General features: G+C 55.1%; 3 protein-coding genes and 1 long non-coding RNA gene across 5 annotated transcripts in view; 2 read left to right on the top strand and 2 right to left on the bottom strand.

Annotated features, from left to right (window-relative positions):
• The first annotated feature begins 2,793 nt into the window (after window positions 1-2,793).
• LOC145525219 (uncharacterized) lies at window positions 2,794-4,162 on the top strand. The gene is made up of 4 exons (XM_081538044.1): window positions 2,794-2,797; window positions 2,897-2,901; window positions 2,950-3,262; window positions 3,521-4,162. The coding sequence occupies exons 1-4, from the start codon at window positions 2,794-2,796 to the stop codon at window positions 3,805-3,807; spliced, it is 609 nt and encodes a 202-aa protein (XP_081394170.1). The 3' UTR covers window positions 3,808-4,162.
• A 7,340-nt stretch (window positions 4,163-11,502) lies between these two features.
• The window catches only part of LOC145527683 (uncharacterized), a 154,885-nt gene continuing 140,560 nt past the window's right edge, over window positions 11,503-25,827 (top strand). The window contains exons 1-2 of the long non-coding RNA XR_014069852.1: window positions 11,503-11,644; window positions 19,166-19,277. This is a non-coding gene — a long non-coding RNA (uncharacterized LOC145527683). The remainder of the gene's footprint in view (window positions 11,645-19,165; window positions 19,278-25,827) is intronic.
• Window positions 13,678-18,986, bottom strand: LOC145527679 (uncharacterized). The gene is made up of 3 exons (XM_081545737.1): window positions 15,295-18,986; window positions 14,583-14,895; window positions 13,678-14,330 (listed from the first exon to the last, which is right to left on the bottom strand). The coding sequence occupies exons 1-3, from the start codon at window positions 15,427-15,429 to the stop codon at window positions 13,702-13,704; spliced, it is 1,077 nt and encodes a 358-aa protein (XP_081401863.1). The 5' UTR covers window positions 15,430-18,986; the 3' UTR covers window positions 13,678-13,701.
• Window positions 21,314-25,143, bottom strand: LOC145527678 (uncharacterized). Of its 2 annotated transcripts, none has more exons than XM_081545735.1 (3): window positions 22,928-25,143; window positions 22,216-22,528; window positions 21,314-21,963 (listed from the first exon to the last, which is right to left on the bottom strand). In XM_081545735.1, the coding sequence occupies exons 1-3, from the start codon at window positions 23,060-23,062 to the stop codon at window positions 21,335-21,337; spliced, it is 1,077 nt and encodes a 358-aa protein (XP_081401861.1). In that variant the 5' UTR covers window positions 23,063-25,143; the 3' UTR covers window positions 21,314-21,334. The 2 variants fall into 2 exon arrangements, with proteins under 2 accessions (XP_081401861.1, XP_081401862.1); XM_081545736.1 differs by having other exon boundaries at window positions 21,314-21,904; window positions 22,928-24,645.

The raw sequence follows: 25,827 nt of genomic DNA, 5'->3' as shown, positions 1-25,827 counted from the left end.
GCCTGTGAAAACTAGGGAAAGGTCTGAAGGGACACCAGACGGAGGAAGACACACACAGAGTATCCCGGATGATGTCCAGCACTGAGGGCCTGAAGAAACAACAGTCTAGTTGCACCCCCTCAGGCCTGTGTGACCGTGGATGAGGCCTCTGTTTCCCGGTGGCTCTGAGACATGGACAGGGAGGAAGGGGAAGAGAAGTCACTTGCATTTCTAATACTCACAGCAAAGTCTTCCAATGAGAAGGGAATTATCACCCCCACTGCCAATGCCATTCACTGAAGTGATACCCACGAGTCCATCTACCCCAGAAGGGAAGGATGGACCTGTTCTCACAAAACGGCGAGAGATGGAAGGAGGAAGATCAAGCCCACACCAATCACTGGAAAGAGAAGCTGTGCTCAGGGCTTGAAAGAATTCCTATTGGGAAAATCATGTCACAGCCCCACATGGCAATCCACAGCTTCCATGCTATTCCTCGCAAAATGCCAATGCATTTTCGCACCGAACAAAGAATTGCAAAAGGGGTACGGAAACAGAAAAGAGCCTACATTGTCAATACAATCCGACGAAAAAGCCCCGATACGGACATCCAAGGTTGTGTGAAAGGAAATTAGACGACCAAACTAGGATCCTCAGGAGAGTATCGGAGAAGGCAATGGCGACCCACTCCAGTACTCTTGCCTGGAAAATGTCCTGGATGGAGGAGCCTGGTAGGCTGCAGGCCATGGGGTCATGCAGAGTCAGACACGACTGAAGTGACTTAGCCGCAGCAGCATCAGCAGGACAGTATGCTATTGGGAATACAACAACACACACAGATCCACATCGATGGAATAAAGTTGAGGGTCCAGAAACAAACCCCAGCATCCATGGTCAACTCATCTCTGACACAGACGGGGAGAATATCCAAATGGGAACAAGAAAGCCTCTTCAATCAATGTCCATGGGAAAACCAGACAGCTACATCTGAAGAACGCTATTGGTTTTGATCTCATACCACCTCAATATCGGGGAAAAACCTCACCCTAAAGACTGATGTCATGAGATAGCTAGAAAGAAGCGTAGGTCAAAGGCTCCTTAACATCAGAGTCTCCTTGCCATTTGCTGGGCGGAGGTCGAAATGGGTCTCTTCAAGTAAGGGAAAGAGGTAAACGAAGTACACCACTGGGTTTCCATCCAATGGAACCTCTTCACAACAGAGAAGCTAAGCATTCACAAATGCAAAAGATAGGAAACGGAACATGAGAGACTCCTTGCAAGTGGTGTATCTGAGAAGGGGTTCATATGGAAAGAGACGAAGAATGCACAGCACTCAGATTCCAAGAAACACCACCACCACCCTTGACCCTTCCCCCATGACCAACTCCGACCTAAAGCCTTTCTCTCCCTCTAACCTATCCCTAAAACATAACCCTCATCTAATCATATACATAGGCATCCCTAGCATCCATCCATCCATCCACACACGAGAGAGAAAGAGGAAGACACAGACGGAATTGAGAAAGGAAAAGAGAGGGACACAGCCAGAGAGAGACACGGAACCAAAGAGAGGAAAGGAGTCGATGGTCCAGACTTTTCCTCAATCTGTCTCGAAGGTAGAAGCAATGACAGCGCCCTTCCACCCCAGAAGGGGGAAAAGGACGGAAGGTTTGGAGAGGAAAAGACAAGAACGCAGGGAGCCAGTAGAAGCTCAGCCACCTGCAGAAGCCGAGCTGGGACACTTCAACAGAATCTCAATGGAAACAGAGGACCAGAAAGTTGGCTACTCTTTTCTATAAGAGAGGGAGACCTTCGAGTCTTCCTTTTGGTCCTCCAACTTGGATGCGGGGTCTCAAAACAGTCAGGAGGGGGAGTGCCTTTTCCTGGGTACCATGGCGCATCCAGGCCTCGTTCTGCCCCATTCTGTGCTGTGTCAGCCCTGGATGGAATCTTTCTTTCTGAAGTCTCAGCGCACGAGCTCCACGTGATATCGGCCCCAGGTGGAAAGGCATGGAGTTGCTCGTAGGCCGACAGGCCTAGGAAGCAGATGGGAGAATGACCCCCACTCTGCAGATGGAGAGACTGGGGAAACCCTGAGGGGCATATGGTTGTCAAGGGCCACACCACTTATGAGAAGAAGGAGCCTTGTCTGAGAGCAGCATGGTCCTCGGAGCTCAGGCCCTGGCTGCACACAGGCCTCCCCAGGGCTGTGGGCTGGGCCGTGTGGGTGTCACTGTGCCTGCACATGGCCTAAGGGGCGTGATCGAGCAGTCAGAAACCCAGAGATTCCCTTGGGAAGTTTTGGGGAAGGGACCTCAGCACGAACCCCAGGAAATGATGTCACCTGCCAGCAACAGAACCCAACAGAACCCGCAATCCGGGTATCCAGGCCTCCAGAGCGGAGAGGAGCCCCCAGCCAGATCACTTCCTGCCAAGATGTTCTGCTGTTTGCCCCTGCCCAGAGGCTGGGGCCTCAGGAGAGCTCACAGGCAGTGTGAGTGGGCACCCTGTCGACGTTGGCTCAGGACACCCCCGAGAGGCCTCTGGCCCTTTGCCCGGAGAAACAGAAAGGTAACACGGGGAGCCCCAGGCCGGGCCAGGCCACCTCTCCCATGCCACCCGGAAACACCGGGTCCTTTGCCTGTGTGTGGGGATGTGGGTTTCTCGGGCTGTGTCCCCCTCAAGGAAGCCCAGGCGGATGTGGGGTCAGAAGCCTGTGGGCAAGTTGTGTCCACACCCCAGGGGAGATCAGGCTGGGCGGGATGGGGAGAGTGTGGGCAGCGCCGGCCCGCCAGTCTGACTTCACACCCTCAGATGGGTCTCTTTCCTCCCGGGTGGGGATCTGAGCAGACACACGTCTCTGAGCCTTCTGGGAAGAGAAGTTCGAGCAGGCAGAAGCAGCGGCTCCACTGGCCAGGCCCAGCTCGGAAAACTCCCAGCATGGCTGGCTGACGGTCACTGTCGTTGCAGAGCTTCCCACGTGATGAGGCCGAGGACGGGGACACCCCATCCAGCTCCCAGAGGGAGGGGTCGGAGCACCACCCGCCCGCCCGTGAGGCCCAGTGCAGGCTCCAGGTCAGCGTGCCCACGGAGGCATCAGCCCCACCGGGGGAGACGCGGAGGTGGGGAAGGCCTGCTGCCGAGACACCGCCCAGGATACAGCCGGCGGCCCAGTCTGAGGCTGCCACGGAGCTCAGCACACCCGGCTCCGACCCAGAGTCCAGAGAACCCCGGCCTCTGAGGCACCAGGAGGACCTGGAGCCCAGCACGCCAGAGCACAGAGGTGAGGACGCTGGGGCTGGTGCACGGGAGTGTGTGGGGAGGGGGTGCAGAGCTACACAGGGGCGAGTCCCCGAAAGCTGCTGCTGGGCCTGCAGCAAGCGCTGGCCTCACACCCCCCGCCCCCCATCTTGCACACTTCAGTCCCAAAAGACATCCGACGCCGGGTATTCTTTGGGAATCTCTTGGAAGCTTTCTTTCCCGGGATACGCACATGCCAAGGCTGGCCTGTGGGCAAACTTTGCTTCTCCCCCAGCTCTAGCACTGGCCTCCAACTGGAACCAGGGTCCACTTCCCAGACCTGTCCCTAAAGAGGTGGTGGCTCCAGGTGAAGGACCCAGGGATCCACCGAGGGCAGATGGAGAAGCGAGACTTGCCCTCCCAGAGACACCAGGCCAGCTGGGTACTCGCAAGCACACCGGGCAGATCGGATCTCCATGCCTGCAGGACCCCCAGCCCCAGGCACTGATGTCCCACCCCCTCAGCGAGAACCTCCACCTCCACGTGCACCTCTACCTGCTCGGGCTTTGGCAAGAGAACCCGAAGTAGAGGAGGAGTAACTGCCTCGGCAGGGAGAGCCTGCCCTGGCTCCCGCGCAACACCCAGACGCCCACGATCACTCACCCAGCCCTGCAGGGAGAAAGAGCCCCCGCTCTGGACAGAGACCCAGAGCCCTTGCCGGAAACACCACGTCCAGGGGAGCGGTCGGCTCTGCAGCCTCCATCCCTGTCTGCTCACCGTGGATGCCGGCAACTCGGTCTGCCCCCAGGGCACATGGAGTTCCTTTCCCCTGAACTGCTTTGCATTTGGTTTGTTTCCACCTTTCTGGTGATGTTTTATTTTTTGTATGGTTTCCTGTATTTTTGTTGGTTAAGTTGGGATTAGTTAACTTTTTCATCATTGTTGCAATCTGGGATCACTGTTGTGTAACTCTGGTTATACTGTGTTACCATCACCACCTTGCTGTGATGTTGGCACTACGTGCCACAAAGCCAACGTGCCAAGGTACGTTGATGTTGAAGTGATGAAGCTGGTGCTCAGAGAAGGGGGGAACTTGGCCACAGGAAGGAGGTGTACACCCAGACAGAAACCCCAGATCCGGACATTGGAGCTCAGGGAGGCCACTGGTGTGGCTTGTCCCTGTGGCAGGGGCCGAGGCACGCAGCCCACCACGATTCCTGCGGGGGCCTGACTTGGGAAGTGCCATCTGTTAGCTTTGAGTCTCACCAAACCAAATTGCACTGGAGAGAGGAAGGACACCTTCCTTCATCCACTCCCCACCCCCGCCGGATTCCCACATACCCTGACCCCTTTCTCTTGATTTCGGAGCCATTTCCAGAGTCCCGCTCATATGACCTCATTCGAAGTGCACTGTGGACGAGCTGCCATCCGCAGCTGCTACCACAGCAGCCAGGGCTTTAGCTCCCGAGTACCTCCCTTCCTTTGGAACTTGGGGGCCCTCTACTCCCCACTTGCACACCACAGACCTTTGCTGAGGATTGTGGGGACCCTCACTCAGTTTGCAGCACGTTGTAGCCATCCCTGTCCTCTCAATTCCTCCCTTGAAACTCAGCTTGTGAACTCCTTTGGAGCAGTGTGGCCCACCTGGCTGCAACGGAAGAGACACAGCTGACAGTGAAACAACAGCTTAGATCTGAGAGCCGGAAAGCTCTGTCAAAAGGGACCTCCCTCTTCACACCGTAGAGGCTGTAGGAGCCGCCAGGCTTTCAGAACCAGCGCTGGGGCCAAAATGACTCCACAGCTGTTTTCCTTCCTGGGGAGGGTTCTGGCTCGAGTGGGAATGGCTCAAGTCTCCTAAGGTTCTGAAAGCCCACTGTGTGCAGATTCACGTTACACAGAGAGGAGAAGGTGGAGTCCTGCCCTGGAGGTGGTCACAGCTCACGGATGAACCAGGCAGGCAGGCAGGCAGGGCATGAGAACACCTGAGCTGCCTTCATGAGTGAATGGTGTGGGGGCAGAGGAAGAGAAGCCAGTCTGCTCCCTCGTGTGGTGCCCAGGGCAGGTTCTCCACATAGGAAACCCCTACGGCGGTGAGGACTATCATTGCTGTTTCCCAAGGGGTTCTGTCGGTGGCTGTCTTCCCCGGAGCGGTCAGGCCGTCTCTCAAGTACACTGGCCATGGGCATTGCCTCTCCTTGGAACTTCCCATGTGTTTCTCTTTTTTATGGAACAGTGATTTTCTAGAGGGGTTCTGGGCCACAAGGATGTTGGATCATTTTCTAGCCTTCTGTTATGAAGAACGCTTTCCTGGGCATTGGGGAGGTTTGTTGTTCCAGCTCCCTTTCTTGGCTTCTTTTGGGAGCTGGTGCAACAAGAGGAGCTCAGCCTCTGCCTTCTGGCTGATATGTCACCCTTCAAACAGCAATGCCTGCCTGGAGATAATGATGGCAGTTGCCAAAAGGGCTTTGTTTGGCACATGGTATCTTGAAAGGACGTACACCGTCCTTTCAGCTATCAAAGGCTAGTTCAAATGACATAAAAATGAGAACTCTCCAATGGAGTCTTACAGTAGGTGGAGAGTCCGAAAAACACTCCTTCAGTCATTTCACTGAGAGTCATTGATTGGGGACACCAAGAATATAGGAAGGAACGCACAAAGAAAAGATGAAATTGTGTTCAGGATCGGGGGAAGGGATGAACAGGGCGTGCTTGCCTTGAATCCAGGCTTTGTTGGGGGTTGGGGCATAAAGATCAAACGGGTCTGAAACTACAAAGTGGTGATGGTAACACAGTATCACCAGAGTTACACAACAGTGTTCCCAAATTGCAACAATGATGAAAAAGTTTACTAATCCCAACTTAACCAACAAAAATACGGGAAACCATACAAAAAAGAAAACATCACGAGAAAGGTGGAAACAAACCAAATTCAAAGCAGTTCAGGGGAAAGGAACTCCATGTCCCCTGGGGGCAGAACGAGTTGCCGGCGTCCACGGTGAGCAGACAGGGATGGAGGCTGCAGAGCCGACCGCTCCCCTGGACGTGGTGTTTCCGGCAAGGGCTCTGGGTCTCTGTCCAGAGCGGGGGCTCGTTCTCCCTGAAGGGCTGGGTGAGTCATCGTGGGCGTCTGAGTGTTGCGCGGCCGCCAGGGCAGGCTCTCCCTGCCGAGGCGGTGACTCCTCCTCTGCCTCGGGTTCTCCTGCCAGAGCCCGAGCAGGTACAGGTGCACGTGGAGGTGGAGGTTCTGTCTGAGGGGGTGGGACATCCGTGCCTGGGAATGGGGGTCCTGAAGGCAGGGAGATACGATCTGCCCGGTATGCTGGCCAGTACCCAGCTGGCCTGGTGTCTCTGCGAGGGCAAGTCTCCCTTCTCCATCTGCCCTCGGTGGATCCCTGGGTCCTGCACCTGGAGCCACCACCTGTGTGGGGACAGGTCTGGGAAGTGGAGCCTGGTTCCAGTTGGAGGCCAGTGCTAGAGCTGGGGGAGATGCAAAGTTTGCCCACAGGCCAGCCTTGGCATGTGCGTATCCCGGGACAGAAAACTTCCAAGAGATTCCCAAAGTATACCCGGCGTCGGATGTCTTTTGGGACTGAAGTGTGCAAGATGGGGGGCGGGGGGTGTGAGGCCTGCGCTTGCTGCAGGCCCAGCAGCAGCTTTCAGGGACTCGTCCCTGTGTAGCTTAGCACCCCCTCCCCACACACTCCCGTGCACCAGCCCCAGCGTCCTCACCTCTGTGCTCTGGTATGCTGGGCTCCAGGTCCTCCTGCTGCCTCAGAGGCCGGTGTTCTCGGGAGCCTGGTTCAGAGCCGGGTGTGCTGAGCTCCGTGGCAGCCTCAGACTGGGCCGCCGGCTGTATCCTGGGCGGTGTATCGGCAGCAGGCCTTCCCCGCCTCCGCTTCTCCCTCCTTGGGGCTGATGCCTCCGTGCACACGCTCACCTGGAGCCTGCACTGGGCCTCACGGGCGGGGGGGTGGTCCTCCGACCCCTCGCTCCGGGAGGTGGATGGGGTGTCCCCGTCCTCGGCCTCATCACGTGGGAAGCTCTGCAACGACAGTGACCGTCAGCCAGCCATGCTGGGAGTTTTCCGAGCTGGGCCTGGCCAGTGGAGCCGCTGCTTCTGCCTGCTCGAACTTCTCTTCCCAGAAGGCTCAGAGACGTGTGTCTGCTCAGATCCCCACCCGGGAGGAAAGAGACCCACCTGAGGGTGTGAGGTCAGCCTGGCCGGCCGCCGCTGCCCGCACTCTCCCCATCCCGCCCAGCCTGCTCTCCCCTGGGGTGTGGACACAACTTGTCCGCAGGCTTCTGACCCCACATTCGCCTGGGCTTCCTTGAGGGAGACACACCCCGAGAAACCCGCATCGCCACACACAGGCAAAGGACCCGGTGTTTCCGGGTGGCATGGGAGAGGTGGCCTGGCCTGTCCTGGGGCTCCCCGTGTTACCTTTCTGTTGCTCCAGGCAAAGGGCCAGAGGCCTCTCGGGGGTTCCCTGAGCCAACGTCGACAGGGTGCCCGCGCACACTGCCTGTGAGCACTCCTGAGGCCCCAGCCTCTGGGCAGGGGCAAACAGCAGAACATCTTGGCAGCAAGTGATCTGGCTGGGGCTCCTCTCCGCTCTGGAGGCCTGGATACCGGGTCGCGGGTTCTGTTGTGTTCTGTTGCCTGCAGGTGACATCATCTCCTGGGGTTCGTGCTGAGGTCCCTTCCCCAAAACTTCCCAAGGGAATCTCTGGGTTTCTGACTGCTCGACCACCCCCCTTAGGCCATGCGCAGGCACAGTGACACCCACACAGCCCAGCCCACATCCCTGGGGAGGCCTGGGTGCAGCCAGAGCCTGAGGTCCGAGGACCCCGCTGCTCTCAGACCAGGCTCCTTCTTCTCATAAGTGGTGTGGCCCTGGACAAGCATATGCCCCTCAGGGTTGCCCCAGTCTCTCCATCTGCAGAGTGGGGGTCATTCTCCCATCTGCCTCCTAGGCCTGTCGGCCTACGAGCAGCTCCATGCCTTTCCACCTGGGGCCGATATCACTTGGAGCTCGTGCGCTGAGACTTCAGAAAGAAAGATTCCATCCAGGGCTGACACAGCACAGAATGGGGTAGAACGAGGCCTGGATGCGCCGTGGTACCCAGGAAAAGGCACTCCCCCTCCTGACTGTTTTGAGACCCCGCATCCAAGTTGGAGGACCGAAAGGAAGACTCCAAGGTCTCCCTCTCTTATAGAAAAGAGTAGCTAACTTTCTGGTCCTCTGTTTCCATTGAGATTCTGTTCAAGTGTCCCAGCTCGGCTGCTGTGGGTGGCTGAGCTTCTAATGGCTCCCTGCGTTCTTGTCTTTTCCTCTCCAAACCTTCCGTCCTTTTCCCCCTTCTGGGGTGGAAGGGCGCTGTCATTGCTTATACCTTCGAGACAGATTGAGGAAAATTCTGGACCATCGACTCCTTTCCTCTCTTTGGTTCCGTGTCTCTCTCTGGCTGTGTCCCTCTCTTTTCCTTTCTCAATTCCGTCTGTGTCTTCCTCTTTCTCTCTCGTGTGTGGATGGATGGATGCTAGGGGTGCACATGTATATGATTGGATGAGGGTTATGTCTTAGGGATAGGTTAGAGGAAGAGAAAGGCTTTAGGTCGGAGTTGGTCATGGGGGAAGGGTCAAGGGTGGTGGTGGTGTTTCTTGGAATCTGAGTGCTGTGCATTCTTCGTCTCTTTCCATATGAACCCCTTCTCAGATACACCACTTGCAAGGAGTCTCTCGTGTTCCGTTTCCTATCTTTTGCATTTGTGAATGCTTAGCTTCTCTGTTGTGAAGAGGTTCCATTGGATGGAAACCCATTGGTGTACTTCGTTTACCTCTTTCCCTTACTTGAAGAGACCCATTTCGACCTCCGCCCAGCAAATGGCAAGGAGACTCTGATGTTAAGGAGCCTTTGACCTACGCTTCTTTCTAGCTATCTCATGACATCAGTCTTTAGGGTGAGGTTTTTCCCCGATAATGAGGTGGTCTGAGATCAAAACCAATAGCGTTCTTCAGATGTAGCTGTCTGGTTTTCCCATGGACATTGATTGAAGAGGCTTTCTTGTTCCCATTTGGATATTCTCCCCTTCTGTGTCAGAGATGAGTTGACCATGGATGCTGGGGTTTGTTTCTGGACCCTCAACGTTATTCCATCGATGTGGATCTGTGTGTGTTGTTGTATTCCCAATAGCATACTGTCCTGCTGCTGCTGCTGCGGCTAAGTCACTTCAGTCGTGTCTGACTCTGCGCGACCCCATGGCCTGCAGCCTACCAGGCTCCTCCGTCCAGGGCATTTTCCAGGCAAGAGTACTGGAGTGGGTCGCCATTGCCTTCTCCGATACTCTCCTGAGGATCCTAGTTTGGTCGTCTAATTTCCTTTCACACAACCTTGGATGTCCGTATCGGGGCTTTTTCTTTGGGTTGTATTGACAGTTTAGGCTCTTTTCTGTTTCCGTAACCCCTTTTGCAATTCTTTGTTCGGTGCGAAAATGCATTGGCATTTTGGGAGGAATAGCATCGAAGCTGTGGATTGCCTTGTGGGGCTGTGACATCATTTTCCCAATAGGAATTCGTTCAAGGCCTGAGCACAGCTTCTCTTTTCAGTGATTGGTGTGGGCTTGATCTTCCTTCTTCCATCTCTCGCCGTTTTGTGTGAACAGGTCCATCCTTCCCTTCTGGGGTAGATGGACTCGTGGGTATCACTTCAGTGAATGGCATTGGCAGTGGGGGTGATAATTCCCTTCTCATTGGAAGACTTTAATGTGAGTACTAGAAATGCAAGTGACTTCTCTTCCCCTTCCTCCCTGTCCATGTCTCAGAGCCACCCTGAAACAGAGGCCTCATCCAGGGTCACACAGGCCTGAGGGGGTGCAACTAGACTGTTGTTTCTTCAGGCCCTCAGTGCTGGACATCATCCGGGATACTCTGTGTGTGTCTTCCTCAGTCTGGTGTCCCTTCAGACCTTTCCCTAGTTTTCACAGGCTTGTTGTGTTGGTGTTCTTTGTCTGTTTGGAGACAAATCCTTGATAAGCTTTGTGTTTCCACTCATTCGTCTCATGATGTATGACCTGTCTTTTGCTTTTGTCATGAGGTCTTTCCCACAGAAGATATCTTTGATTTTGCAAAGTCCACTGTATTCTCTGGGTTTTTCTGTGGACTGCCTTTTAGTTTTGTGTGTGAAGACTCAAAGCACGTGTCCGGTTTCTGCTGATTGTTCTTCTAGATTTGTGACAAGTTTTCATGGCAAGTTTATCTAGGGATAACTGGAAGTGAACTCGGTGTAAGGTGTCAAGTCCCCATCTCCATTCATGTCATCCCCTGCAGTTTCCAATTCCCTGTTCCTGAGTGGCTTTGGAGACCTTGTGGGAAGTTTGGTTGCATTGGAGTTTGCATTTCCACCTTGATTCGATTCACACTGTTCTGCCCTCAGGGACACTGTCAAGGGGGAGTGAGGAGCAGCCTGCATTTCCAGCAGTGACCACACGGTGGGGCGAGTGCTGCTCTCCCCTCTGGGAGCCCCAGGCCACAGGCATCCCAGTGAGGAGCCAGCTCTGTGCTCAGCTGAAAGGAGTTAGTCTCTCAGGAGCCTCTGAACCCTTGCCTTTGGATCACCCAGGGTGGGCACTTACTCGGACAGAAAAAATTGCCCTGAATTCCATGGACCGAAGAGCCTGGCTGTGTAGAGTTGGTGGGTTGCCGTGAATCAGACACAACTGAGGACACAAAAATTCAATAGATTAAAACACTTTTTGGGGGTGGGGGGAGTGAAAGGGGGTGATGTGGGGTTTTTTGTCTTATATAACAGCCAAGGGAAATCTAGTTTAAACCTAATTTCACATAGATGGGAAAGGTATAGCTCTCCGTCACCCTATTAAAAAAAAAAAAAAAAACTACTAAACTTTTCTGAAAGTTTATTTAGTAGCTTCCTTGAGCAGTTCATTGTGAATGCTTTTTTTTTTTTTCTGTGACATTGGCCTCATTGAAAAGTACGGTTTGCCTTTACTGGATAATTTTGTTCATTGGTTTCTTAGGGAACCTTGGTAATATTTGAGTTTCCTGGGGAATATGGTCACATGACCTGGCCCTGGGCAATCGGTGCGTTCCACCTCGCTGGCCACTGTGATTGGCTCCGGGCTGGGGCAGTGCCCAATCGGGGCCCAGGGCCGGGCCTCACGTTGGAAGCCAGGGGAAGACGAGCTCTCGTCCTGCTGGGGTAGTTGAAGGGGTGGGGCCGGGGGAGGTCAGGCTCCAGCAGTGGGAGGGGCGTGAGGTCCGCCTGCGGCAGTTGGTGACCTTCCTGCTCCCCTCAGGGCAGAGCCGCCGGCCTGAGAATGAGGGCGCTGCTGAGCCCAGGGCCTGGGATGGCCCGTTGCTGCTGTGGTCCCAGAGCTCCACCCGAGACCTGAGAGAAGCCGTCTGCCCGTGAGTCCTCTCCCGCTTGTCTGTCAGCTTGTTTGAAGCATGCTGGGTTTTCTGCCCAGCTGGCTAAGGGGAGTCCCTGGAAATGCAAGGGTGTGGGTTTTGGCAGACTTCAGGGAAGACATGCCAGATGAGCCTGGGAGACTCCAGGTTAATCTGAATTCAGGAGATATCTCTTCGGGCCAGCTAGTAATTGTAGGATAAGCCTAATGAGCCTTCAGAGGATGAAGAGAGTAACGTGCCAAGGTAGCAATCGATGTCCTCATTCGAGAGGATGAAGCTGGTGCTCAGAGAAGGGGGGAGCTTGGCCACAGCAAGGAGGTGTGCACCCAGACAGAACCCCCAGATCCGGCCATTGGAGCTCAGGGAGGCCACTGGTGTGGCTTGTCCCTGTGGCAGGGGCCGAGGCACGCAGCCCACCCCGATTCCTGCGGGGGCCTGACTTGGGAAGTGCCATCTGGTAGCTTTGAGACTCACCAAACCAAATTGCACTGGAGAGAGGAAGGACGCCTTCCTTCATCCACCCCCCACCCCCGCTGGATTCCCACATACCCTGACCCCTTTCTCTTGATTTCGGAGCCATTTCCAGAGTCCCGCTCATATGACCTCATTCGAAGTGCACTGTGGACGAGCTCCCATCTGCAGCTGCTACCACAGCAGCCAAGGGCTCTAGCTCCTGAGTACCTCCCTTCCTTTGGAACTTGGGGGCCCTCTACTCCCCACTTGCACACCACAGACCTTTGCTGAGGATTGTGGGGACCCTCACTCAGTTTGCAGCACGTTGTAGCCATCCCTGTCGTCTCAATACCTCCCTTGAAACTCAGCTTGTGAGCTCCTTTGGAGCAGCGTGGCCCACCTGGCTGCAACGGAAGAGACACAGCTGACAGTGAAACAACAGCTTAGATCTGAGAGCCGGAAAGCTCTGTCAAAAGGGACCTCCCTCTTCACACCGTAGAGGCTGTAGGAGCCGCCAGGCTTTCAGAACCAGTGCTGGGGCCAAAATGACTCCACAGCTGTTTTCCTTCCTGGGGAGGGTTCTGGCTCGAGTGGGAATGGCTCAAGTCTCCTAAGGTTCTGAAAGCCCACTGTGTGCAGATTCATGGTACACAGAGACGAGAAGGTGGAGTCCTGCCCTGGAGGTGGTCACAGCTCACGGATGAGCCAGGCAGGCAGGCAGGCAGGGCATGAGAACACCTGAGCTGCCTTCATGAGTGAATGGTGTGGGGGCAGAGGAAGAGAAGCTGGTCTGCTCCCTCGTGTGGTGCCCAGGGCAGGTTGTCCCCAGAGGAAACCCTTACGACGGCGAGGACTATCACTGCTGTTTCCCAAGGGGTTCCGTCGGTGCGTGTCTTGCCCGGAGCGCTCAGGCCGTCTCTCAAGTACACTGGCCATGGGCATTGCCTCTCCTTGGAACTTCCCATGTGTTTCTCTTTTTTATGGAACAGTGATTTTCTAGAGGGGTTCTGGGCCACAAGGATGTTGTGTCATTTTCAAGCCTTCTGTCATGAAGAACGCTTTCCTGGGCGTTGGGGTGGTTTGTTGTTCCAGCTCCCTTTCTTGGCTTCTTTTGGGAGCTGGTGCAACAAGACGAGCTCAGCCTCTGCCTTCTGGCTCAGATGTCACCCTTCAAACAGCAATGCCTGCCTGGAGATAATGATGGCAGTTGCCAAAAGGGCTTCGTTTGGCACATGGTATCTTGAAAGGACGTACACCGTCCTTTCAGCTATCAAAGGCTAGTTCAAATGACATAAAAATGAGAACTCTCCAATGGAGTCTTACAGTAGGTGGAGAGTCCGAAAAACACTCCTTCAGTCATTTCACTGAGAGTCATTGATTGGGGACACCAAGAATATAGGAAGGAACGCACAAAGAAAAGATGAAATTGTGTTGAGGATCGGGGGGAGGGATGAACAGGGCGTGCTTGCCTTGAATCCAGGCTTTGTTGGGGGGTGGGGCATAAAGATCAAACGGGTCTGAAACTACAAAGTGGTGATGGTACCACAGTATCACCAGAGTTACACAACAGTGTTCCCAAATTGCAACAATGATGAAAAAGTTTACTAATCCCAACTTAACCAACAAAAATCCAGGAAACCATACAAAAAAGTAAACATCACCAGAAAGGTGGAAACAAACCAAATGCAAAGCAGTTCAGGGGAAAGGAACTCCACGTCCCCTGGGGGCAGACCGAGTTGCCGGCGTCCACGGTGAGCAGACAGGGATGGAGGCTGCAGAGCCGACCGCTCCCCTGGACGTGGTGTTTCCGGCAAGGGCTCTGGGTCTCTGTCCAGAGCGGGGGCTCGTTCTCCCTGCAGGGCTGGGTGAGTGATCGTGGGCGTCTGGGTGTTGCGCGGCAGCCAGGGCAGGCTCTCCCTGCCGAGGCGGTGACTCCTCCTCTGCCTCGGGTTCTCCTGCCAGAGCCCGAGCAGGTACAGGTGCACGTGGAGGTGGAGGTTCTGGCTGAGGGGGTGGGACATCAGTGCCTGGGACTGGGGGTCCTGCAGGCAGGGAGATCCGATCTGCCCGGTGTGCTGGCCAGTACCCAGCTGGCCTGGTGTCTCTGCGAGGGCAAGTCTCGCTTCTCCATCTGCCCTCGGTGGATCCCTGGGTCCTGCACCTGGAGCCACCACCTGTGTGGGGACAGGTCTGGGAAGTGGAGCCTGGTTCCAGTTGGAGGCCAGTGCTAGAGCTGGGGGAGAAGCAAAGTTTGCCCACAGGCCAGCCTTGGCATGTGCGTATCCCGGGAAAGAAAGCTTCCAAGAGATTCCCAAAGAATACCCGGCGTCGGATGTCTTTTGGGACTGAAGTGTGCAAGATGGGGGGCGGGGGGTGTGAGGCCAGCGCTTGCTGCAGGCCCAGCAGCAGCTTTCGGGGACTCGCCCCTGTGTAGCTCAGCACCCCCTCCCCACACACTCCCGTGCACCAGCCCCAGCGTCCTCACCTCTGTGCTCTGGCGTGCTGGGCTCCAGGTCCTCCTGCTGCCTCAGAGGCCGGGGTTCTCGGGACTCTGGGTCGGAGCCGGGTGTGCTGAGCTCCGTGGCAGCCTCAGACTGGGCCGCCGGCTGTATCCTGGGCGGTGTCTCGGCAGCAGGCCTTCCCCGCCTCCGCTTCTCCCCCGTTGGGGCTGATGCCTCCGTGTGCACGCTCACCTGGAGCCTGCACTGGGCCTCACGGGCGGGGGGGTGGTCCTCCGACCCCTCCCTCCGGGAGGTGGATGGGGTGTCCCCGTCCTCGGCCTCATCACGTGGGAAGCTCTGCAACGACAGTGACCGTCAGCCAGCCATGCTGGGAGTTTTCCGAGCTGGGCCTGGCCAGTGGAGCCGCTGCTTCTGCCTGCTCGAACTTCTCTTCCCAGAAGGCTCAGAGACGTGTGTCTGCTCAGATCCCCACCCGGGAGGAAAGAGACCCACCTGAGGGTGTGAGGTCAGCCTGGGCGGCCGCCGCTGCCCGCACTCTCCCCATCCCGCCCAGCCTGCTCTCCCCTGGGGTGTGGACACAACTTGTCCGCAGGCTTCTGACCCCACATCCGCCTGGGCTTCCTTGAGGGAGACACACCCCGAGAAACCCGCATCCCCACACACAGGCAAAGGACCCGGTGTTTCCGGGTGGCATGGCAGAGGTGGCCTGGCCTGGCCTGGGGCTCCCCGTGTTACCTTTCTGTTTCTCCGGGCAAAGGGCCAGAGGCCTCTCGGGGGTGCCCTGAGCCAACGTCGACAGGGTGCCCGCGCACACTGCCTGTGAGCACTCCTGAGGCCCCAGCCTCTGGGCAGGGGCAAACAGCAGAACATCTTGGCAGCAAGTGATCTGGCTGGGGGCTCCTCTCCGCTCTGGAGGCCTGGATACCGGGTCGTGGGTTCTGTTGTGTTCTGTTGCCGGCAGGTGACATCATCTCCTGGGGTTCGTGCTGAGGTCCCTTCCCCAAAACTTCCCAAGGGAATCTCTGGGTTTCTGACTGCTCGACCACCCCCCTTAGGCCATGCGCAGGCACAGTGACACCCACACGGCCCAGCCCACAGCCCTGGGGAGGCCTGTGTGCAGCCAGGGCCTGAGCTCCGACGACCCGGCTGCTCTCAGACCAGGCTCCTTCTTCTCATAAGTGGTGTGGCCCTGGACAAGCATATGCCCCTCAGGGTTGCCCCAGTCTCTCCAACTGCAGAGTGGGGGTCATTCTCCCATCTGCTTCCTAGGCCTGTCGGCCTACGAGCAGCTCCATGCCTTTCCACCTGGGGCCGATATCACGTGGAGCTCGTGCGCTGAGACTTCAGAAAGAAAGATTCCATCCAGGGCTGACACAGCACAGAATGGGGCAGAACGAGGCCTGGATGCGCCGTGGTACCCAGGAAAAGGCACTCCCCCTCCTGACTGTTTTGAGACCCCGCATCCAAGTTGGAGGACCGAAAGGAAGACTCGAAGGTCTCCCTCTCTTATAGAAAAGAGTAGCCAACTTTCTGGTCCTCTGTTTCCATTGAGATTCTGTTCAAGTGTCCCAGCTCGGCTTCTGCGGGTGGCTGAGCTTCTACTGGCTCCCTGCGTTCTTGTCTTTTCCTCTCCAAACCTTCCGTCCTTTTCCCCCTTCTGGGGTGGAAGGGCGCTGTCATTGCTTCTACCTTCGAGACAGATTGAGGAAAAGTCTGGACCATCGACTCCCTTCCTCTCTTTGGTTGCGTGTCTCTCTCTGGCTGTGTCCCTCTCTTTTCCTTTCTCAATTCCGTCTGTGTCTTCCTCTTTCTCTCTCGTGTGTGGATGGATGGATGCTAGGGGTGCACATGTATATGATTGGATGAGGGTTATGTCTTAGGGATAGGTTAGAGGGAGAGAAAGGCTTTAGGTCGGAGTTGGTCATGGGGGAAGGGTCAAGGGTGGTGGTGGTGTTTCTTGGAATCTGAGTGCTGTGCATTCTTCGTCTCTTTCCATATGAACCCCTTCTCAGATACACCACTTACAAGGAGTCTCTCGTGTTCCGTTTCCTATCTTTTGCATTTGTGAATGCTTAGCTTCTCTGTTGTGAAGAGGTTCCATTGGATGGAAACCCATTGGTGTACTTCGTTTACCTCTTTCCCTTACTTGAAGAGACCCATTTCGACCTCCGCCCAGCAAATGGCAAGGAGACTCTGATGTTAAGGAGCCTTTGACCTACGCTTCTTTCTAGCTATCTCATGACATCAGTCTTTAGGGTGAGGTTTTTCCCCGATAATGAGGTGGTCTGAGATCAAAACCAATAGCGTTCTTCAGATGTAGCTGTCTGGTTTTCCCATGGACATTGATTGAAGAGGCTTTCTTGTTCCCATTTGGATATTCTCCCCTTCTGTGTCAGAGATGAGTTGACCATGGATGCTGGGGTTTGTTTCTGGACCCTCAACGTTATTCCATCGATCTGGATCTGTGTGTGTTGTTGTATTCCCAATAGCATACTGTCCTGCTGCTGCTGCTGCGGCTAAGTCACTTCAGTCGTGTCTGACTCTGCGCGACCCCATGGCCTGCAGTCTACCAGGCTCCTCCATCCAGGGAATTTTCCAGGCAAGAGTACTGGAGTGGGTCGCCATTGCCTTCTCCGATATTCTCCTGAGGATCCTAGTTTGGTCGTCTAATTTCCTTTCACACAACCTTGGATGTCCGTATCGGGGCTTTTTCTTTGGGTTGTATTGACAGTTTAGGCTCTTTTCTGTTTCCGTAACCCCTTTTGCAATTCTTTGTTCGGTGCGAAAATGCATTGGCATTTTGGGAGGAATAGCATCGAAGCTGTGGATTGCCTTGTGGGGCTGTGACATCATTTTCCCAATAGGAATTCGTTCAAGGCCTGAGCACAGCTTCTCTTTCCAGTGATTGGTGTGGGCTTGATCTTCCTTCTTCCATCTCTCGCTGTTTTGTGAGAACAGGTCCATCCTTCCCTTCTGGGGTAGATGGACTCGTGGGTATCACTTCAGTGAATGGCATTGTCAGTGGGGGTGATAATTCCCTTCTCATTGGAAGACTTTGCTGTGAGTATTAGAAATGCAAGTGACTTCTCTTCCCCTTCCTCCCTGTCCATCTCTCAGAGCCACCGGGAAACAGAGGCCTCATCCAGGGTCACACAGGCCTGAGGGGGTGCAACTAGACTGTTGTTTCTTCAGGCCCTCAGTGCTGGACATCATCCGGGATACTCTGTGTGTGTCTTCCTCAGTCTGGTGTCCCTTCAGACCTTTCCCTAGTTTTCACAGGCTTGTTGTGTTGGTGTTCTTTGTCTGTTTGGAGACACATCCTTGATAAGCTTTGTGTTTCCACTCATTCGTCTCATGATGTATGACCTGTCTTTTGCTTTTGTCATGAGGTCTTTCCCACAGAAGATATCTTTGATTTTGCAAAGTCCACTGTATTCCCTGGGTTTTTCTGTGGACTGCCTTTTAGTTTTGTGTGTGAAGACTCAAAGCACGTGTCCGGTTTCTGCTCATTGTTCTTCTAGATTTGTGACAAGTTTTCATGGCAAGTTTGTCTAGGGACAACTGGAAGTGAACTCGGTGTAAGGTGTCAAGTCCCCATCTCCATTCATGTCATCCCCTGCAGTTTCCAATTCCCTGTTCCTGAGTGGCTTTGGAGACCTTGTGGGAAGTTTGGTTGCATTGGAGTTTGCATTTCCACCTTGATTCGATTCACACTGTTCTGCCCTCAGGGACACTGTCAAGGGGGAGTGAGGAGCAGCCTGCATTTCCAGCAGTGACCACACGGTGGGGCGAGTGCTGCTCTCCCCTCTGGGAGCCCCAGGCCACAGGCATCCCAGTGAGGAGCCAGCTCTGTGCTCAGCTGAAAGGAGTTAGTCTCTCAGGAGCCTCTGAACCCTTGCCTTTGGATCACCCAGGGTGGGCACTTACTGGGACAGAAAAAATTGCCCTGAATTCCATGGACGGAAGAGCCTGGCTGTGTAGAGTTCGTGGGTTGCCGTGAATCAGACACAACTGAGGACACAAAAATTCAATAGATTAAAACACTTTTTGGGGGTGGGGGGGAGTGAAAGGGGGTGATGTGGGGTTTTTTGTCTTATATAACAGCCAAGGGAAATCTACTTTAAACCTAATTTCACATAGATGGGAAAGGTATAGCTCTCCGTCACCCTATTAAAAAAAAAAAAAACTACTAAACTTTTCTGAAAGTTTATTTAGTAGCTTCCTTGAGCAGTTCATTGTGAAGCTTTTTTTTTTTTCTCTGTGACATTGGCCTCATTAAAAAGTACGGTTTGCCTTTACTGGATAATTTTGTTCATTGGTTTCTTAGGGAACCTTGGTAATCTTTGAGTTTCCTGGGGAGTATGGTCACATGACCTGGCCCTGGGCAATCGGTGCGTTCCACCTCCCTGGCCACTGTGATTGGCTCCGGGCTGGGGCAGTGCCCAATCGGGGCCCAGGGCCGGGCCTCACGTTGGAAGCCAGGGGAAGACGAGCTCTCGTCCTGCTGGGGTAGGGGAAGGGGTGGGGCCGGGGGAGGTCAGGCTCCAGCAGTGGGAGGGGCGTGAGGTCCGCCTGCGGCAGTTGGTGACCTTCCTGCTCCCCTCAGGGCAGAGCCGCCGGCCTGAGAATGAGGGCGCTGCTGAGCCCAGGGGCTGGGATGGCCCGTTGCTGCTGTGGTCCCAGAGCTCCACCCGAGACCTGAGGGAAGCCGTCTGCCCGTGAGTCCTCTCCCGCTTGTCTGTCAGCTTGTTTGAAGCATGCTGGGTTTTCTGCCCAGCTGGCTAAGGGGAGTCCCTGGAAATGCAAGGGTGTGGGTTTTGGCAGACTTCAGGGAAGACATGCCAGATGAGCCTGGGAGACTCCTGCTTAATCTGGATTCAGGAGATATCTCTTCGGGCCAGCTAGTAATTGTAGGATAAGCCTAATGAGTCTTCAGAGGATGAAGAGAGTAACGTGCCAAGGTAGCAATCGATGTCCTCATTCGAGAGGATGAAGCTGGTGCTCAGAGAAGGGGGGAGCTTGGCCACAGCAAGGAGGTGTGCACCCAGACAGAACCCCCAGATCCGGCCATTGGAGCTCAGGGAGGCCACTGGTGTGGCTTCTCCCTGTGGCAGGGGCCGAGGCACGCAGCCCACCCCGATTCCTGCGGGGGCCTGACTTGGGAAGTGCCATCTGGTAGCTTTGAGACTCACCAAACCAAATTGCACTGGAGAGAGGAAGGACGCCTTCCTTCATCCACCCCCCACCCCCGCCGGATTCCCACATACCCTGACCCCTTTCTCTTGATTTCGGAGCCATTTCCGGAGTCCCGCTCATATGACCTCATTCGAAGTGCACTGTGGACGAGCTCCCATCTGCAGCTGCTACCACAGCAGCCAAGGGCTCTAGCTCCTGAGTACCTCCCTTCCTTTGGAACTTGGGGGCCCTCTACTCCCCACTTGCACACCACAGACCTTTGCTGAGGATTGTGGGGACACTCACTCAGTTTGCAGCACGTTGTAGCCATCCCTGTCGTCTCAATACCTCCCTTGAAACTCAGCTTGTGAGCTCCTTTGGAGCAGCGTGGCCCACCTGGCTGCAACGGAAGAGACACAGCTGACAGTGAAACAACAGCTTAGATCTGAGAGCCGGAAAGCTCTGTCAAAAGGGACCTCCCTCTTCACACCGTAGAGGCTGTAGGAGCCGCCAGGCTTTCAGAACCAGCGCTGGGGCCAAAATGACTCCACAGCTGTTTTCCTTCCTGGGGAGGGTTCTGGCTCGAGTGGGAATGGCTCAAGTCTCCTAAGGTTCTGAAAGCCCACTGTGTGCAGATTCACGGTACACAGAGAGGAGAAGGTGGAGTCCTGCCCTGGAGGTGGTCACAGCTCACGGATGAGCCAGGCAGGCAGGCAGGCAGGGCATGAGAACACCTGAGCTGCCTTCATGAGTGAATGGTGTGGGGGCAGAGGAAGAGAAGCCGGTCTGCTCCCTCGTGTGGTGCCCAGGGCAGGTTGTCCCCAGAGGAAACCCTTACGACGGCGAGGACTATCACTGCTGTTTCCCAAGGGGTTCCGTCGGTGCGTGTCTTGCCCGGAGCGCTCAGGCCGTCTCTCAAGTACACTGGCCATGGGCATTGCCTCTCCTTGGAACTTCCCATGTGTTTCTCTTTTTTATGGAACAGTGATTTTCTAGAGGGGTTCTGGGCCACAAGGATGTTGTGTCATTTTCAAGCCTTCTGTCATGAAGAACGCTTTCCTGGGCGTTGGGGTGGTTTGTTGTTCCAGCTCCCTTTCTTGGCTTCTTTTGGGAGCTGGTGCAACAAGACGAGCTCAGCCTCTGCCTTCTGGCTGAGATGTCACCCTTCAAACATCAATGCCTGCCTGGAGATAATGATGGCAGTTGCCAAAAGGGCTTCGTTTGGCACATGGTATCTTGAAAGGACGTACACCGTCCTTTCAGCTATAAAAGACTAGTTCAAATGACATAAAAATGAGAACTCTCCAATGGAGTCTTACAGTAGGTGGAGAGTCCGAAAAACACTCCTTCAGTCATTTCACTGAGAGTCATTGATTGGGGACACCAAGAATATAGGAAGGAACGCACAAAGAAAAGATGAAATTGTGTTCAGGATCGGGGGGAGGGATGAACAGGGCGTGCTTGCCTTGAATCCAGGCTTTGTTGGGGGGTGGGGCATAAAGATCAAACGGGTCTGAAACTACAAAGTGGTGATGGTACCACAGTATCACCAGAGTTACACAACAGTGTTCCCAAATTGCAACAATGATGAAAAAGTTTACTAATCCCAACTTAACCAACAAAAATCCAGGAAACCATACAAAAAAGTAAACATCACCAGAAAGGTGGAAACAAACCAAATGCAAAGCAGTTCAGGGGAAAGGAACTCCACGTCCCCTGGGGGCAGACCGAGTTGCCGGCGTCCACGGTGAGCAGACAGGGATGGAGGCTGCAGAGCCGACCGCTCCCCTGGACGTGGTGTTTCCGGCAAGGGCTCTGGGTCTCTGTCCAGAGCGGGGGCTCGTTCTCCCTGCAGGGCTGGGTGAGTGATCGTGGGCGTCTGGGTGTTGCGCGGCAGCCAGGGCAGGCTCTCCCTGCCGAGGCGGTGACTCCTCCTCTGCCTCGGGTTCTCCTGCCAGAGCCCGAGCAGGTACAGGTGCACGTGGAGGTGGAGGTTCTGGCTGAGGGGGTGGGACATCAGTGCCTGGGACTGGGGGTCCTGCAGGCAGGGAGATCCCATCTGCCCGGTGTGCTGGCCAGTACCCAGCTGGCCTGGTGTCTCTGCGAGGGCAAGTCTCGCTTCTCCATCTGCCCTCGGTGGATCCCTGGGTCCTGCACCTGGAGCCACCACCTGTGTGGGGACAGGTCTGGGAAGTGGAGCCTGGTTCCAGTTGGAGGCCAGTGCTAGAGCTGGGGGAGAAGCAAAGTTTGCCCACAGGCCAGCCTTGGCATGTGCGTATCCCGGGAAAGAAAGCTTCCAAGAGATTCCCAAAGAATACCCGGCGTCGGATGTCTTTTGGGACTGAAGTGTGCAAGATGGGGGGCGGGGGGTGTGAGGCCAGCGCTTGCTGCAGGCCCAGCAGCAGCTTTCGGGGACTCGCCCCTGTGTAGCTCAGCACCCCCTCCCCACACACTCCCGTGCACCAGCCCCAGCGTCCTCACCTCTGTGCTCTGGCGTGCTGGGCTCCAGGTCCTCCTGCTGCCTCAGAGGCCGGGGTTCTCGGGACTCTGGGTCGGAGCCGGGTGTGCTGAGCTCCGTGGCAGCCTCAGACTGGGCCGCCGGCTGTATCCTGGGCGGTGTCTCGGCAGCAGGCCTTCCCCGCCTCCGCTTCTCCCCCGTTGGGGCTGATGCCTCCATGTGCACGCTCACCTGGAGCCTGCACTGGGCCTCACGGGCGGGGGGGTGGTCCTCCGAGCCCTCCCTCCGGGAGGTGGATGGGGTGTCCCCGTCCTCGGCCTCATCACGTGGGAAGCTCTGCAACGACAGTGACCGTCAGCCAGCCATGCTGGGAGTTTTCCGAGCTGGGCCTGGCCAGTGGAGCCGCTGCTTCTGCCTGCTCGAACTTCTCTTCCCAGAAGGCTCAGAGACGTGTGTCTGCTCAGATCCCCACCCGGGAGGAAAGAGACCCACCTGAGGGTGTGAGGTCAGCCTGGGCGGCCGCCGCTGCCCGCACTCTCCCCATCCCGCCCAGCCTGCTCTCCCCTGGGGTGTGGACACAACTTGTCCGCAGGCTTCTGACCCCACATCCGCCTGGGCTTCCTTGAGGGAGACACACCCCGAGAAACCCGCATCCCCACACACAGGCAAAGGACCCGGTGTTTCCGGGTGGCATGGGAGAGGTGGCCTGGCCTGGCCTGGGGCTCCCCGTGTTACCTTTCTGTTTCTCCGGGCAAAGGGCCAGAGGCCTCTCGGGGGTGCCCTGAGCCAACGTCGACAGGGTGCCCGCGCACACTGCCTGTGAGCACTCCTGAGGCCCCAGCCTCTGGGCAGGGGCAAACAGCAGAACATCTTGGCAGCAAGTGATCTGGCTGGGGGCTCCTCTCCGCTCTGGAGGCCTGGATACCGGGTCGTGGGTTCTGTTGTGTTCTGTTGCCGGCAGGTGACATCATCTCCTGGGGTTCGTGCTGAGGTCCCTTCCCCAAAACTTCCCAAGGGAATCTCTGGGTTTCTGACTGCTCGACCACCCCCCTTAGGCCATGCGCAGGCACAGTGACACCCACACAGCCCAGCCCACAGCCCTGGGGAGGCCTGTGTGCAGCCAGGGCCTGAGCTCCGACGACCCGGCTGCTCTCAGACCAGGCTCCTTCTTCTCATAAGTGGTGTGGCCCTGGACAAGCATATGCCCCTCAGGGTTGCCCCAGTCTCTCCAACTGCAGAGTGGGGGTCATTCTCCCATCTGCTTCCTAGGCCTGTCGGCCTACGAGCAGCTCCATGCCTTTCCACCTGGGGCCGATATCACGTGGAGCTCGTGCGCTGAGACTTCAGAAAGAAAGATTCCATCCAGGGCTGACACAGCACAGAATGGGGCAGAACGAGGCCTGGATGCGCCGTGGTACCCAGGAAAAGGCACTCCCCCTCCTGACTGTTTTGAGACCCCGCATCCAAGTTGGAGGACCGAAAGGAAGACTCGAAGGTCTCCCTCTCTTATAGAAAAGAGTAGCCAACTTTCTGGTCCTCTGTTTCCATTGAGATTCTGTTCAAGTGTCCCAGCTCGGCTTCTGCGGGTGGCTGAGCTTCTACTGGCTCCCTGCGTTCTTGTCTTTTCCTCTCCAAACCTTCCGTCCTTTTCCCCCTTCTGGGGTGGAAGGGCGCTGTCATTGCTTCTACCTTCGAGACAGATTGAGGAAAAGTCTGGACCATCGACTCCCTTCCTCTCTTTGGTTGCGTGTCTCTCTCTGGCTGTGTCCCTCTCTTTTCCTTTCTCAATTCCGTCTGTGTCTTCCTCTTTCTCTCTCGTGTGTGGATGGATGGATGCTAGGGGTGCACATGTATATGATTGGATGAGGGTTATGTCTTAGGGATAGGTTAGAGGGAGAGAAAGGCTTTAGGTCGGAGTTGGTCATGGGGGAAGGGTCAAGGGTGGTGGTGGTGTTTCTTGGAATCTGAGTGCTGTGCATTCTTCGTCTCTTTCCATATGAACCCCTTCTCAGATACACCACTTACAAGGAGTCTCTCGTGTTCCGTTTCCTATCTTTTGCATTTGTGAATGCTTAGCTTCTCTGTTGTGAAGAGGTTCCATTGGATGGAAACCCATTGGTGTACTTCGTTTACCTCTTTCCCTTACTTGAAGAGACCCATTTCGACCTCCGCCCAGCAAATGGCAAGGAGACTCTGATGTTAAGGAGCCTTTGACCTACGCTTCTTTCTAGCTATCTCATGACATCAGTCTTTAGGGTGAGGTTTTTCCCCGATAATGAGGTGGTCTGAGATCAAAACCAATAGCGTTCTTCAGATGTAGCTGTCTGGTTTTCCCATGGACATTGATTGAAGAGGCTTTCTTGTTCCCATTTGGATATTCTCCCCTTCTGTGTCAGAGATGAGTTGACCATGGATGCTGGGGTTTGTTTCTGGACCCTCAACGTTATTCCATCGATCTGGATCTGTGTGTGTTGTTGTATTCCCAATAGCATACTGTCCTGCTGCTGCTGCTGCGGCTAAGTCACTTCAGTCGTGTCTGACTCTGCGCGACCCCATGGCCTGCAGTCTACCAGGCTCCTCCATCCAGGGAATTTTCCAGGCAAGAGTACTGGAGTGGGTCGCCATTGCCTTCTCCGATATTCTCCTGAGGATCCTAGTTTGGTCGTCTAATTTCCTTTCACACAACCTTGGATGTCCGTATCGGGGCTTTTTCTTTGGGTTGTATTGACAGTTTAGGCTCTTTTCTGTTTCCGTAACCCCTTTTGCAATTCTTTGTTCGGTGCGAAAATGCATTGGCATTTTGGGAGGAATAGCATCGAAGCTGTGGATTGCCTTGTGGGGCTGTGACATCATTTTCCCAATAGGAATTCGTTCAAGGCCTGAGCACAGCTTCTCTTTCCAGTGATTGGTGTGGGCTTGATCTTCCTTCTTCCATCTCTCGCTGTTTTGTGAGAACAGGTCCATCCTTCCCTTCTGGGGTAGATGGACTCGTGGGTATCACTTCAGTGAATGGCATTGTCAGTGGGGGTGATAATTCCCTTCTCATTGGAAGACTTTGCTGTGAGTATTAGAAATGCAAGTGACTTCTCTTCCCCTTCCTCCCTGTCCATCTCTCAGAGCCACCGGGAAACAGAGGCCTCATCCAGGGTCACACAGGCCTGAGGGGGTGCAACTAGACTGTTGTTTCTTCAGGCCCTCAGTGCTGGACATCATCCGGGATACTCTGTGTGTGTCTTCCTCCGTCTGGTGTCCCTTCAGACCTTTCCCTAGTTTTCACAGGCTTGTTGTGTTGGTGTTCTTTGTCTGTTTGGAGACACATCCTTGATAAGCTTTGTGTTTCCACTCATTCGTCTCATGATGTATGACCTGTCTTTTGCTTTTGTCATGAGGTCTTTCCCACAGAAGATATCTTTGATTTTGCAAAGTCCACTGTATTCTCTGGGTTTTTCTGTGGACTGCCTTTTAGTTTTGTGTGTGAAGACTCAAAGCACGTGTCCGGTTTCTGCTCATTGTTCTTCTAGATTTGTGACAAGTTTTCATGGCAAGTTTGTCTAGGGATAACTGGAAGTGAACTCGGTGTAAGGTGTCAAGTCCCCATCTCCATTCATGTCATCCCCTGCAGTTTCCAATTCCCT

The sequence above is a fragment of the Giraffa tippelskirchi genome, chromosome 11, assembly GCF_054371585.1.
Source record: "Giraffa tippelskirchi isolate mGirTip1 chromosome 11, T2T-mGirTip1v1.2.pri, whole genome shotgun sequence".
Classification (NCBI taxonomy): domain Eukaryota; kingdom Metazoa; phylum Chordata; class Mammalia; order Artiodactyla; family Giraffidae; genus Giraffa; species Giraffa tippelskirchi.
Note: the sequence above shows the minus strand (reverse complement) of the source record. Positions and strands in the feature narration are given on the sequence as shown.

What these genes read in the sequence shown, in the direction of transcription:
- LOC145525219 (XM_081538044.1), top strand. An exon ending in CAGCACGCCAGAGCACAGAG is followed by an intron (nt 3,263 to 3,520) that starts GTGAGGACGCTG and finishes CCCCAGCTCTAG; the next exon opens with CACTGGCCTCCAACTGGAAC.
- LOC145527679 (XM_081545737.1), bottom strand. Translation starts at nt 15,429, where the DNA reads ATGTTCTGCTGTTTGCCCCTGCCCAGAGGCTGGGGCCTCAGGAGTGCT. An exon ending in TTGCCCGGAGAAACAGAAAG is followed by an intron (nt 14,896 to 15,294) that starts GTAACACGGGGA and finishes CTGTCGTTGCAG; the next exon opens with AGCTTCCCACGTGATGAGGC. An exon ending in CAGCACGCCAGAGCACAGAG is followed by an intron (nt 14,331 to 14,582) that starts GTGAGGACGCTG and finishes CTTCTCCCCCAG; the next exon opens with CTCTAGCACTGGCCTCCAAC.
- LOC145527678 (XM_081545735.1), bottom strand. Translation starts at nt 23,062, where the DNA reads ATGTTCTGCTGTTTGCCCCTGCCCAGAGGCTGGGGCCTCAGGAGTGCT. An exon ending in TTGCCCGGAGAAACAGAAAG is followed by an intron (nt 22,529 to 22,927) that starts GTAACACGGGGA and finishes CTGTCGTTGCAG; the next exon opens with AGCTTCCCACGTGATGAGGC. An exon ending in CAGCACGCCAGAGCACAGAG is followed by an intron (nt 21,964 to 22,215) that starts GTGAGGACGCTG and finishes CTTCTCCCCCAG; the next exon opens with CTCTAGCACTGGCCTCCAAC.